At 48.3% G+C, this 11,973-nt stretch overlaps 5 protein-coding genes across 5 annotated transcripts; all 5 read right to left on the reverse strand.

Annotated features, from left to right (window-relative positions):
* Window positions 1-942: 942 nt before the first annotated feature.
* On the reverse strand, window positions 943-2,150 carry FVEG_07654 (hypothetical protein; the record flags this gene model as incomplete). The annotated part of the gene is made up of 4 exons (XM_018896330.1): window positions 943-1,250; window positions 1,304-1,429; window positions 1,478-1,837; window positions 1,892-2,150. 4 exons carry the CDS (start codon window positions 2,148-2,150, stop codon window positions 943-945), a joined length of 1,053 nt encoding a protein of 350 aa, XP_018753778.1.
* Window positions 2,151-2,611: 461 nt separating this feature from the next.
* Window positions 2,612-3,859, reverse strand: FVEG_07653 (hypothetical protein; the record flags this gene model as incomplete). Its single annotated transcript, XM_018896329.1, has 4 exons — window positions 2,612-2,848; window positions 2,896-3,200; window positions 3,246-3,657; window positions 3,707-3,859. The coding sequence occupies 4 exons, from the start codon at window positions 3,857-3,859 to the stop codon at window positions 2,612-2,614; spliced, it is 1,107 nt and encodes a 368-aa protein (XP_018753777.1).
* An 807-nt stretch (window positions 3,860-4,666) lies between these two features.
* FVEG_07652 (hypothetical protein) lies at window positions 4,667-5,805 on the reverse strand. The gene is made up of 3 exons (XM_018896328.1): window positions 5,450-5,805; window positions 5,264-5,384; window positions 4,667-5,198 (listed from the first exon to the last, which is right to left on the reverse strand). The coding sequence occupies exons 1-3, from the start codon at window positions 5,680-5,682 to the stop codon at window positions 4,878-4,880; spliced, it is 675 nt and encodes a 224-aa protein (XP_018753776.1). The 5' UTR covers window positions 5,683-5,805; the 3' UTR covers window positions 4,667-4,877.
* Window positions 5,806-6,255: 450 nt separating this feature from the next.
* FVEG_07651 (hypothetical protein) lies at window positions 6,256-8,556 on the reverse strand (the record flags this gene model as incomplete). The annotated part of the gene is made up of 1 exon (XM_018896327.1): window positions 6,256-8,556. One exon carries the CDS (start codon window positions 8,554-8,556, stop codon window positions 6,256-6,258), a length of 2,301 nt encoding a protein of 766 aa, XP_018753775.1.
* Window positions 8,557-9,296: 740 nt separating this feature from the next.
* FVEG_07650 (hypothetical protein) lies at window positions 9,297-11,680 on the reverse strand (the record flags this gene model as incomplete). The annotated part of the gene is made up of 11 exons (XM_018896326.1): window positions 9,297-9,529; window positions 9,589-9,721; window positions 9,786-9,981; window positions 10,049-10,158; window positions 10,211-10,316; window positions 10,363-10,612; window positions 10,671-10,740; window positions 10,791-10,835; window positions 10,941-11,500; window positions 11,552-11,575; window positions 11,632-11,680. The coding sequence occupies 11 exons, from the start codon at window positions 11,678-11,680 to the stop codon at window positions 9,297-9,299; spliced, it is 1,776 nt and encodes a 591-aa protein (XP_018753774.1).
* Window positions 11,681-11,973: the final 293 nt, after the last annotated feature.

Below are 11,973 nucleotides of genomic sequence, written 5' to 3' on the forward strand. Positions count from 1 at the left end.
CAAAACAGAGGCTGATGGAGAGCCAAGAGATTCAAACCTGGAGGAAAAAACTGGATCTTTATCTATCGTGCAGATACCCTGGGAAAGTTTGCTTGCTACAGACTTTCGGCTCGACGGCGGGTTTGTTTTATCTAGGCTTAAAGCGATTAGGTTCTGATGCCCGTCGGTCGCAATTTCACTCTGCGGGCGTGTTTGAGCGTTGGACGCTAAGAGAGCGGAGGGTTATTTATTGGTGGTGTTTTATATTTAAGTTTATCCAGAAACCAGGGGCATCCTGATTCCAAACGGAGTAGCCAATGGGAAAGGTTCCTGGGTTCAGTGCCGAAGATTCTGAGTCGACGTTGGCATGTCATGAATTAATAATTATTGGCTTAGAAGGGAAGGACGTTGGGTTTCAGTGCCGAAGCCACACAAAGTTAATTCACACGGCTGGGACTGATTTCAACGGGCACTAGAGGCAAGGGAAGTCTATTAATACTCCGGTTAAGTTTTGTAATTAATTATGCCTCGTCATCCATTCTCGCATCTCGATGAACAAGGTCAATACTACTTATTACGTAGTGAGAGAGAGAAAGTGAAGCTGTGGATTTGAGTTTGGGTCGCGACGTGGGCTTGACTCCCGCAGTGCCGATCACAGCAAAGATTTACATCAAGGTAGATGGTAAGGTACAGTACAAAGCCGAGGGCGACGGATGAAACGGAGATTATCCGCTGTATGTTTCGTATTGCGCACCAATCGGCAGTCCAAACTGTGATTTATAATGTAGCCTGGCTGCATTTTCTCAAACTGGGGCACGCGCGATACGCGTATCAGCCTCATTTACGGCATCCCGGATGTTCCGTAGTCCGACGGCTTTTGAAATCTTATTCTTATTGATTGCTACTTTTCGATGTGTTTTGTTGGCGCGTCAAACGACGTGATAACCTCCTGCATGAAAAGCTTCACGCAGCTCGAGCCAAGTCCTCACTATTCAGCCGGATGCTCTCCTCCAACGACGTGAAACCAGGTTCACCCAGTGCCTGCAAGAGTTGTATACAGCGTGACCTCGGCTCTTCGATATCTGCTAGATAGTGCATGGCCTGAAAGTCTTTGACAAAAGTTCTGTCAGGGTTCTGCGCCCGTAGAATGGCTAGGATTTGGTCTAGATTCCATGTTTCTGCCCAAGGGAAGATCCTTTCCCCTTGTACGTCGGGCAATAGAGTGGCCGCGACGTGAAGTTTTGCATCATCTTGTACATCGATAAAATATTCTGCCGAGAATTGTCAGTTCTGGTTCGATAGAGTGTAATTTGGGGCAACTTACGAGGTAACGCATTGGTCAGTGATTCCAGAGCCGTGCCGCTCCATAAAGTCCTGACGAATCCTGATGTTGATGGGTAGCCCTGATGCTTCCAATCCAGGCTTTTACCAAAGTTTGTGCTGGGAAGTACTGCAATCTGTCAGCGATACCCTTGAACAATTGTCACGGACTGCATACCTGTATTGACCACCAGATCCGAACGACGCGTCATATCATTGTGATAAAAGTACCATACGGCTCGCTCCGCCTCAACCTTGCTAGCGGCATACGCAACATACCATTCAGGTGCCGCGGCTGAGTTCTGTAGTAGTGAAAGTGCCTTGTCGTTCCAGGTATTCGAATCTACTATGGCCGGGATTCCTGCCTCGGGAAAGACTGCTGCGGTTGAAGAGCTGGTGTATACGAAGCGCTTTACGCTTGGTTCACTGTTGGCTGCTTTTAGAGCGTTGAGGGCGCTAGCGATGGCATCAGGGATCATTGTACCGGTGCCGGAGTCGAGGCCTAGCGGCGAAGCGACGTGAACTACTGCTGCCACGCCTTTAAACTGTTAGTGCATCTCGCCAGGGAGACGGAAGTTATTATTTATCTCACCTTTGATCACCTTGTCAAAAGCATGAGGAGAAGTCAAATCGGCAACAGGCCAGAGGGAGAAGGTGTCTTTGCCGTATTGATGATGGAACAAGTCTTTGATCCATGCTGTCTTGGTAGTATCGCGGACTGTTCCTCGGACATTGTATCCGCGCTGTAGAAATTCATTGGCGACGTGGGAACCAATAAAACCGTTGACACCAGTGACAAGAACGGTTGATCCCTTTGGGATGGTGAATGACGCGGTGTGAATTGGTGACATTCTGAGTAGAATGAGTCTTTTTGTATTTGAAGTTGCTGACGATGGATGCTACCGGACATGTCAAGTGTGAATGAGGATCTCTTATAACCATGTTGCGCACAATTGAAGCTTTCCCGAATGATTAAATCACCAGATTCGGGGATTCAGTGGATTACCGAGATCAACTTTGGCGGTGGAATGGCGTGCTTACACCGCACCCACACAAGCTTTACCCAATCATACAGTACGAGTGTTCCCTATTCGGGCTTGGTGTGAGCCAGCTTCAGATCTCGGATATCCGCTGCTTGTCCGCGTCATACACAAATTGAAGCATCATTACAGAACGTAAATAGCAGCAGTGGAATACATATGGCCTGTATATATGTGCAGTGTCAATTCATAATCTATTTACGCGAGAGTGAACTACTGGAATTGAAGCTGGCCCTTCCTTCAATGATACCGGGATGTCATCGATTTGATGCTCAAAGGGTAGTAGCAAAACCCAGCTCGTAAGCAAAACCAAGGCAGATCTTGGAGAACTCAAGAACATGGGCGAAGTTAACGGTGTCAATAGTATCAGTGGTACCGTGGATATAAGGGCTGCTGTTATCAAAGGTAGACTCGAAAGCCATAGCCGAGGGGAAACCCTGGCGTGTAGCGGAGGCATGGTCAGAACACCCATGTCCGCACTTGGAGTCAACAGTGGGGAGCTTGGAGTACTATTCACAGTTAGCACAAGCTCTATAGATTGGAGACCAATACTCACAGCAGCGACAACCTTCTTGAGGAAGGTAGTAAGTCCAGCATCGACATTGTCGGTGAGAATGCCAACAACTTCGGTGGTACCGGGCTTGACGTAGCCAGTCATGTCCTGGTTAAGCATAGCCTTGACCTGGCGTCCGTCTTGCTTGTACTTCTGGAAGATAGCACCACTTCCGAGAAGACCGCCCTCTTCACCGGCGTACCAGTGGAACTCAATCGTGTTGGGGGCCTGACCGGTTGAAACGCGGGAGTCAGTCAGGAGGACGCGGAAAGCCTCAAGAATGGTGACGGTTCCAGAGCCATCATCGTCTGCACTCATTAGCCAATGTTAATAACAAGAGGAGGATGACTCACCGGCACCGGGAGAACGTCCAGTTTCGGGGCTTCGAGAATTGACAGAATCTTGATGAGCACCAACAACGATAGTAGCAGCGCTCTTTCCAGTGATGGTAGCAATAATGCTAGGCTGTCTGAAAGAGTGAGTGAACTTCTCAACCTTGACGTTCTTGGCGCCGCTGGCAGTGATGATAGACTGGATCTGACCAAACAGCCACTCAGCAGACTGCTGACCATAGGTAGACTTGTAGTATCTATTCTGGAATTTGATGAACTCTGTCAAGGTGCTGCGCATGTTTGTCTGGCTCAGCTTAGGAATGAGAGCATTGACGGCAGATGTCTGTGCAACGGCGCTGGGGAAACTGGCAAGGAATTGGAGGCTGAAGCCGGGCTCATCAAGGTCGGTGATATCGATGAAGGTTTTGTGTTCCTGTACTGGTCAGACTCGGTGAGGGGTTGTGCGAGGATATGGAACTTACAGCTCGCAGTGCCAACTTTTCCTTCTCGGTTACCATGCGGACATCGCCAGGGCCAAGCTCGATCTTGTAAAGAGGCTCAGCTCCCTTGCGGGGGTCAATAGCAGCGGCATTTGCCAACCCGATGAGGGTCGCAAGAGCAAGAGTAGCACGCATGATGACAGTGATCAACAACCAGGAACGAAGCTGGAGTGACTGGCTAAACCTCCACGTCGATCATGGGAATACCAACTTATATAGAAAACAACGATCTCCCTCCGAACGCTACGTTAGGAAGGAGCTGTACCCCCATATCATCACACTATTCCGCTCCGTGACCTTTCACGGCAGGAGATATATTACACCATACCGCCTATCACAGCCCATCCCTCAGATTAAGCATAACTGCGACTTGACCTTCCAGAAGCAAACGTTATGCCGTTGATGCGAGGTTTCATTTGGACGGGCCGCTTGTGCATCGGCATTGCTCTTTGTGGCAGGTCGCTAGTGCTAGAGGGGGACTTTGTGAATTCTTGGCGTTGGAGCGGGGTTGGAAACTTGGCTTGGAGAGTATCTGAGCGGTAAGGGAGGCTTGTGAGTGGTTGATAGGTTTAGACTTAATTGATACGGGAGTACTAAAGAGGAAGCTTAAAGTGTATTTGCTCTCGTGTAGATTATAGCGCAGATAGTATCGATTCAGTATGCTCTATTGAGCCTTGCTTGTTGTGGACTTTTGTGCTGATTCTGGCGGTCTCACTACTAAGACTGGGATGTAAAAAACTAGGGACAAAAGATCTTCGGATCTACACGACTCCCTGTATTGGAGTGATCATACGTCAAGATATGTTTACACGTAATCTGTCATGTGGCGCTCAAATCGCTTTATCGTGACTGTTAAATATTTATAGCAAGCGAGCAATCTTGTTCCATTCACTTGCGGGGATTCTCCAGGTGCCGGATCATTTTGCCCTACTGTTATAAATAGAGAGAGATGATTATTGTGCCCAGACCAGTAAGAAAACCGGAGAACATTTAGGAGTTTAACTAAAAACGTGTCAAGGTTGTAGATTATATAGTGCAAGTAGCCCTCAATATATAGAAATAGTAATAGCCCTAAACATAAACTCGGATTGCGCTGAAGCGTAAAGCAAAGTGACTAATAAAATATCACACGATGAGTTTCATCACCAAGGACCTACATTGAGTAGCCTGTCTTCTCAACTGCTCTCTTATAAGCCTTCCTTTCCTTCATATTGGCCAGCCATTTACTGATCAGTGGCCATTCGTGACTTTTCGTTCCCAGCTTCATGGCAAAGATGCACTCGATGCTAAAGCCCATCATGATATCTGCGGCAGTAAGATCTGTCCCGACAATGAATTGGCCGTTAGTAGGACCTGATTCAAGTTCTGATTCCAACCACTGCATTGCCTCATGCACCCTTGGCGCAATCGCACCTTCCAGCCCCAGGACATATTGTGCAGCCTCTTTCGGCATTCCCATACGGGTAATGATAATCTATAAGCGTTAGAGGTTCTCAAAACAGTGTAATTCTATGGCATTAAGCATTGGTAACAACTAACCGGAACAGCATTCATCATGAAAGTACCCTCAGAAGCTTGAATCCATTCCCGAACGCGAGCTCTTGCATGCGCTTCACGAGGCAACAGCCGTGACGCAGAGTCATATGACTCGATGAGATACCTGTAGCAATCAACATACGAACAATCGCTAAGCTTCTAGTTAGAGCGGACAGTAAAGCTACTCACTCCAAGATAGCACCACTTTCCTGGATTACCAGATCTCCATCCTGAATAACAGGACTACTTCCAGAGCGAGTTGGAATCTTGGCTTTGAACTCTGGCGGCGCTAGACCATTGGCTGCTCTTGGCGAGGTGACCAATTTGTACGGAATATCCAGCTCTTCCAAGAGCCAGGCGATTCGGATCGCTCGGCTTGCATCGAGGAAGTAAAAAGTGATATCTGGCTGCTTGGCTGACATTGAAATATTAAATAGTTTGTATATCTTGAGTAGTTAGTGGCTTGATGTGATGCTGATTGCTGGTAGATTAAGGAAATAGGTTAGAGGAAGAGACTATATATAATTAGTGATTCGGCTTGCGGGAAGACTATTTACATCACAAGTCCGAAATATCCGGCGTCAATCGGAATAATTACGCTTGACCACCCTAAATCGGACCGTCACCCACGCGACTGCTCCACCAGTGACGCAGTCTCCCAGGAGTAATTCATGAACACAGGTGTGGATGACTAATGCCTCTCTTACGGCCTGCAGTACCGTAGCAACTCGTGAAATTTAGCAGCGCTGGTCGATATAAACTGAGTAGAGCCACTTCACCCATTAGGTTCAACCCATCATGCTATTCTATAAGATTCCAGATCTTGGGTTGGAGAGTTGACCAATGATGTAAGCCCGAGCTGCTAAGCATTTAAGTCACAGTAAGCCTCTTGTAGACATAATTCAGGCAGCATATACAGCAGCGCCACGGTCTATCTTCTAGTCGTTATGGCCAACAGTCTCCCAGCGGCAAACATATTTAAACCGAGAGCCACATCAAAGAATAACATAGGAAGGAGACCTTCGATGATCATCTCGCATGGTGGCAGCAGTTCTAATGCAGCATGGTATACACTCCCGCTGGCGTAATATAGGTGTATCGTTCCATTCTCTGTTAACCAAAAGTCCAACGCACCTCGCCAAAGGATTACCAGCGAGCCTTCGTAGGTAGATTCTCGGCTCAAGGTTCGGGGGTACAGAGCCTTCTCCGTCTATAACAGATATATCACAGTTGATGTGATCCATCCTGGCGCAATCGCGGTGAGTGCAGTAGACTAGTCCTGAGTTCTGGATGATCTCTTTGAGCATGCTATATGCCCCGACACGGCAAGCTCCCGCGGAGCCAGATAAGTGAAGATCAACAAGCAAGCCACCGGTAGACTCTTCGATTAATAGTTGAACTTTCAGATCAGAGCTTCCGGTGTCTGTACCAAGTATGGGGATTGAGGTATTGCCGCCCAAGGTCTGCGTCACACTAGCTTGGTAATCGGTCCGATGTCGGGTGGCATCTTTATAGGAAAGGTTGTCTCTCCAATCGAATCCCAAAAGACCACGAGACCTTGTGCCAGTCTTATCTGCGATACACGGGTACTGTCGTCCAGTATTTGTCTGAATGACACCAGGTACAACATGCAGTTTCATCGCCTCTTCCGGCTGATCTGATACGTTTCGCAATATGTCAAAATAGAAGCATATCCCTCCAACAGAAGCGGCAGTAAATGCTTTGTGTGCTTGGAGCGGGTACAAGTGGTTAGTAAACAGAAATTGAGCAGTATGATATACTGAAGCGAGGCCAAGGAGCCGCACGAGGCGAACAATATCCCCCCAGTAAGCTATATGATGACCACCAGCTCCATAACCTTGTCCGAAACTCGTGTCGGTCCTGGCCCTACCAGAGTGCAGTTTGTAGATAAATCTCAGGCCAGAGCGATAAGGCCGGAGATCGGCATCAAGCTGGAGAGCAGAAACATTCCAGATAAGGAAGATAATAGTCTCGGCCAGTACGGGAAGGCAGTAACGCTTCATGCATCTAGAAGAGTCTACGGAACAGAAATGACAGTTACAAATGCTTGCCAATTCCTCCGAGGCTTGGGTGTATGCCTCAACAGCATCGGCAACAGACATGCCAGTTTCAACATCAATGTAGGGCCCGAGGGGCAAGAGTTCAGGGAACAATGAGCTTGCAGAGTCAGAAAAGCCATGCCCGTATTGGCCTTGTTGAAAGCCAAACCAACTGATGCAGTCATCGAAACCGAATATGCCTCCTGTGTCAGAGTTGGTCAAGGCTTCAAAGACGCCTGCAGCAGCGCCCATTAGACGTCCAAAGTCTTGCCTGGCATCCATAAGCCTGTTGAAACGGTCCCCAAAAGTCTTGAAAAGGCAGCTATCCCATGGAACGGCCCCGGAGAGAATAGAATCAAGCCGCTGCCCATAGCTTGACATGACTTTATCAACAGAGCTGATGAAGTAGGCGGTGCTGTTGACCTGAACTTGGTTGGAAGGCTGCCCTGTCCCGTAGATAACTAAGAGACGTATCGCATCATCATCAGCCGTGGACTTGTAAAGAATATCGTTGTCGGCATTTCGAATCTCGACCTCGAGGCCAAGAAAATAGAATCCAATGGCAGCTATCCATCCGCAGGATCGGCCACCTGTCAATGTCACCGAGCTGAGGACACCTGAAGAAACACGGGCGACAGCTAGCAAGGCTTTCGCAACGTCTCCAGCCTCATCCGCATAATCATCCCTCACGTGAGGACGATGGAATGTCATGAACTGCTCCGCGATGCAGGAAAAGGTAGTAGACTTGAGAGTTCCGGAACAGACTTCTACCAAATTGATCCATTGACTCGCAGAGGGTCGTAGATCATCTGGGGCGTCGCAGACATCAGCCAGCTTCATCAAGATTTCGGCGCAGGCCTTCGGGGTATGGATTTCCGAAAGACATGCACATAGCGTCAAGCACGTCAGCCCTTTGCCAGTCTCCGCCAGGACTCGTACTATATGCTTTATCCCAAAGCCGAACCAGATGACATCTCCGATGGCGGAGAAGCTCTTCAGCTCCCCAAGGGCTCTAACCAAGCGTTCATGTCCAGTGGTAGACAATCGAAAGAGAGATGACATTTCCTGCCCCACGACGACGGTGAGAGGAGAAACGTCGGCAGCTGTGACGCGTGCGAGAATAGAGATCGGCACGGAAACGGACATTCTGGCGATTTGGACCCAGTCGATAGAGCCTTGCTGCTCGAACGGGCCGCCGGCGACAACCGCGGACGACAGGGTGAGGGTATTTGCCATAGCCGATGTTTGTCAGATATTCAAGCAGCTATGAAGTTTTGCAAGACTTTCTTAGAGCTACTGTATCATTAGCAAACGTTGCACCTGAGACGTGAGCCAGGTGGGCTTAAGATGATCGTGAATGAAGAAGACATCATCGGATGACAAGATGACCTCGGCGGCAAGGGAGAAATGTTCGCTGGCAATGTAATTTCAACCTGTTTTATGATATGGCATGTTGTGATTGGTTTAAATATGGATTTTGCCGGTGCGCAGCATCGACCGGTAAGCACTAACACGACTGCGGGGATTCTATCAGAAGTAAGCTTGGAGACGAGATCAGGCGAATATCTGTAAAACAGCTTGAATGCGCTTGAGTGTGTGGCTACATAGATACTCAATCACATGCTTTCTACTTCTATCTAGGTCATAATGCATCATTAGAGTGACGTACAAAAACCCTGGCTACATGATACTCTCTTCTTTTCATGGTCCGCACGTTTCCTCCGCTCTTTCACGCAGATAGAAGGCATCGTTGAGGCAAGTTCTGACTGTCTCTAATTGAAAGGTTCAGTCATCTTCGACTAGAGTTACCGGACGTGGTAGTTTGAAGCATGGGCTACGCGATTCCCTTGAGCTGGAATTTGAATGGCATAGACTAGTTATGATATACACCCTGGTGGCTCGCAAACTTCCATCCACCCAAAGCACTCCTTTCTACAATCACACTCGGACCATAACCTCCATTTCTCTACTAAGTCTCAATGAGACTCCCCAACAAACTTCGGATCTACATGCCTAGTCGCAAGTAGCGCGCCATTCTGGCGAATTTCAAATTTGAAAGTAGCCGACCCGACAACCATTTCCAGTGTGAACTTGGCTTGGTAGCAGGTTTTACTGCCAATCCCAAGAAACCCCCCCACCTTTTTCTCGCTGAATGCATCTGACGGAAGGGTAGAAAGGTCGATAGTAATGAAAGGGGCGTGAAGAGCCCCTGGCCAAGTTGAGTCAGTTGATTTGAATGCATCTCCATGATATTTGCCGGTCACTCACTTGAATCGCGCCGACTCCCTGGCGGCTCGTCGTACTGACAGGTCCGAAGCCTTAAGGAAGCTTTCTTATGCCTATCATAGGTAGCACATTCCCAGGGCACCGTGATTCGATTCTTCCGATCAGAAACGTCACCCTATAGGTCGGTAAGCAATACTCACAATACTCACGGTGTGAGAGCGTGATGCGACAACACCTACCATCTTGGCAAACCAGGTTATCGTATCCTCGTTGTATATAGTTCCTTCCCAGTCATCTTGAAAGTTGTAAGTAGGATCATGGATTCCTTCCTTGTAACGGTGCGCAAGCTCAACTCCCCAGTGGCAAGGTAGGATTCGACGATGAACAATGCCTTCCAGCCCATAGCAAACGGCACCTTGGGCGATAGCTGCCCATCTAACCAGATATGGGGGTCAGACAAATTGTATTACCACCAAATACTATGAAGAGATATAGCACCTACGAGTTCTTTGGACTAGCGACAAATAGTTCCGGGTCCTGGGCTTCGGCCCAAGTGTTGAGACGCTTGTAAAGATACACTGACTCTCCAAACCCGCCGACGAGAATTATACCCTGCATCAAAGAATAAGTTAATTTGAAGGGGATGTCAAAGGATCTTTCCCACCACTAGAGGCTTGTCGGGCTTGTTTTGTCTGGCCCCCCGCAAGACGTCTTCTATAAGAGCTAGAATTGTATCCACTACAGGATCAAAGATAGATTTCATTTCCCCACTATCGAGGTCAGTTGTATGACTTTCTATGTCTCATCAAGACTTACTGCGACAAAGTGATGTACTCCCGATCGATTCTGTTGGAGTCATGAGACAGACCTTGTATACCATGTTCGATCAATTCTTCATCTTCCAGGTCGTTCGAACCAAAATTCCGTTTCGCATCGTCGAAGGAAAGCATCAGTCGGCTGCCTCTTCCCGAACGAGCTCCATCTAAAAGATGGGCTTGCTGACCAAGTCGCTGCCGCACGAGTTGAAGAAAACGCTGGTCAAGAGAGTTTGCTCCACATAGACCGCCTGTTGTTTCGCTCATGGTGAGGGTCAACACGGCAAATCAGGCTCCTTGTTGACTTACCTCGAGGACGTGTGGTCTCTGAGACCCGTAGATACGGTTTGACCTGGTCAATTTCATAGGAAACTAGATCCTAAGCAAAGTGAGTCGTCATCCTCGACGCGAGCAGACTGTGATTCGTACCACTGTGCCTCCTCCAGCGTCACACACAATGACTTGTTTCCCGACCTTGACAAAGCATATTAGTAATTGAAACAACAACATGAGGCCATAGTCTCTTCTGGAGGAACTGACCTGCCATCCAGAGTTGACATCGACACCAGAATTCGGCACTGAGAGCGAGTTGAATTCCCTAAGAACGTACGAAGCTGCTGCCTCCGGCTCCGTAACGGACTCAATGATGTCCTGTGGACGGCTCCCAAAGCCAGCTGCTCTGGCCGCTATCATTGTGTTGTGCTGAGCAGCAGGACTCCACATTGCTGGTGTGGTGATGACAAACTTGATTTTCAGGTCGTTCAGAGTGTTAGGAAATCGCCTTTGCAAAGATTCCATGACTTCCTTGTGGACCAATCGCAGGTAGTCGGAAACCATGTCAGTGGCAGATTTCCCCGGATGGAGAAATAATTGCGTAGATTGGTTTCCAGGATCCAGGGTCAGAGCTAAATGTTCATCGTTATATGCCCGACTACCCGCTCCAGGGTCAAGCAAGAGCTTGAACCCACCATAGCGTGGTGATCCTGGTCGAAGTTGCCAACCCCATCTCTTCTTATCTGATGGACCGTAACTTATCTCGGTCGGAACTTTTGGCCGAGTCTGATTTCCAGCGCCAGGCCATCGGTGGATGACTGTGACAGATCTGAGATCGGGATCGTTGGAGAAGGTGTAGGCCACGCCTAAAGAACAAATTAGTCTCAGCTTGGATTGCTCCGATCAGTGCCTCCCACCAGTGTAAGTCGTTCCGAAGTCCACTGTCAGGATGATATTGTCAGATCCATCTTATGCAGAACACGAACGCGAATAATACCTCCTACGACTAAGAATGGACTTGTCTCCACTGTGTGATTCGCAGACATATCAATGGATTAGCCCAGATTGGCTATTGGCTATATCAGGATTAAGTTCAGAACTCGATTGTGAAAAATATCATTATCAAAAATTCGCAATCGAGACACGGCTGTAGGGAAGATGTCTTTCTGCAAACTTTTCGGTCCAAGAACCAAATCAGGTGGACTCTACCCTGCCTTTAGGAACCTAGGGAACAAGGCAACCCCGTCTTTCGAGACACAGCCAATACCGGCGACTAGATTACCGTTTTTTGCTTGCTGCTACGCGCAGGTCCCCTGCAATATTGGTTGCCTTGCGCTGA

This window comes from Fusarium verticillioides, chromosome 8, assembly GCF_000149555.1.
Source record: "Fusarium verticillioides 7600 chromosome 8, whole genome shotgun sequence".
Taxonomy (NCBI): domain Eukaryota; kingdom Fungi; phylum Ascomycota; class Sordariomycetes; order Hypocreales; family Nectriaceae; genus Fusarium; species Fusarium verticillioides.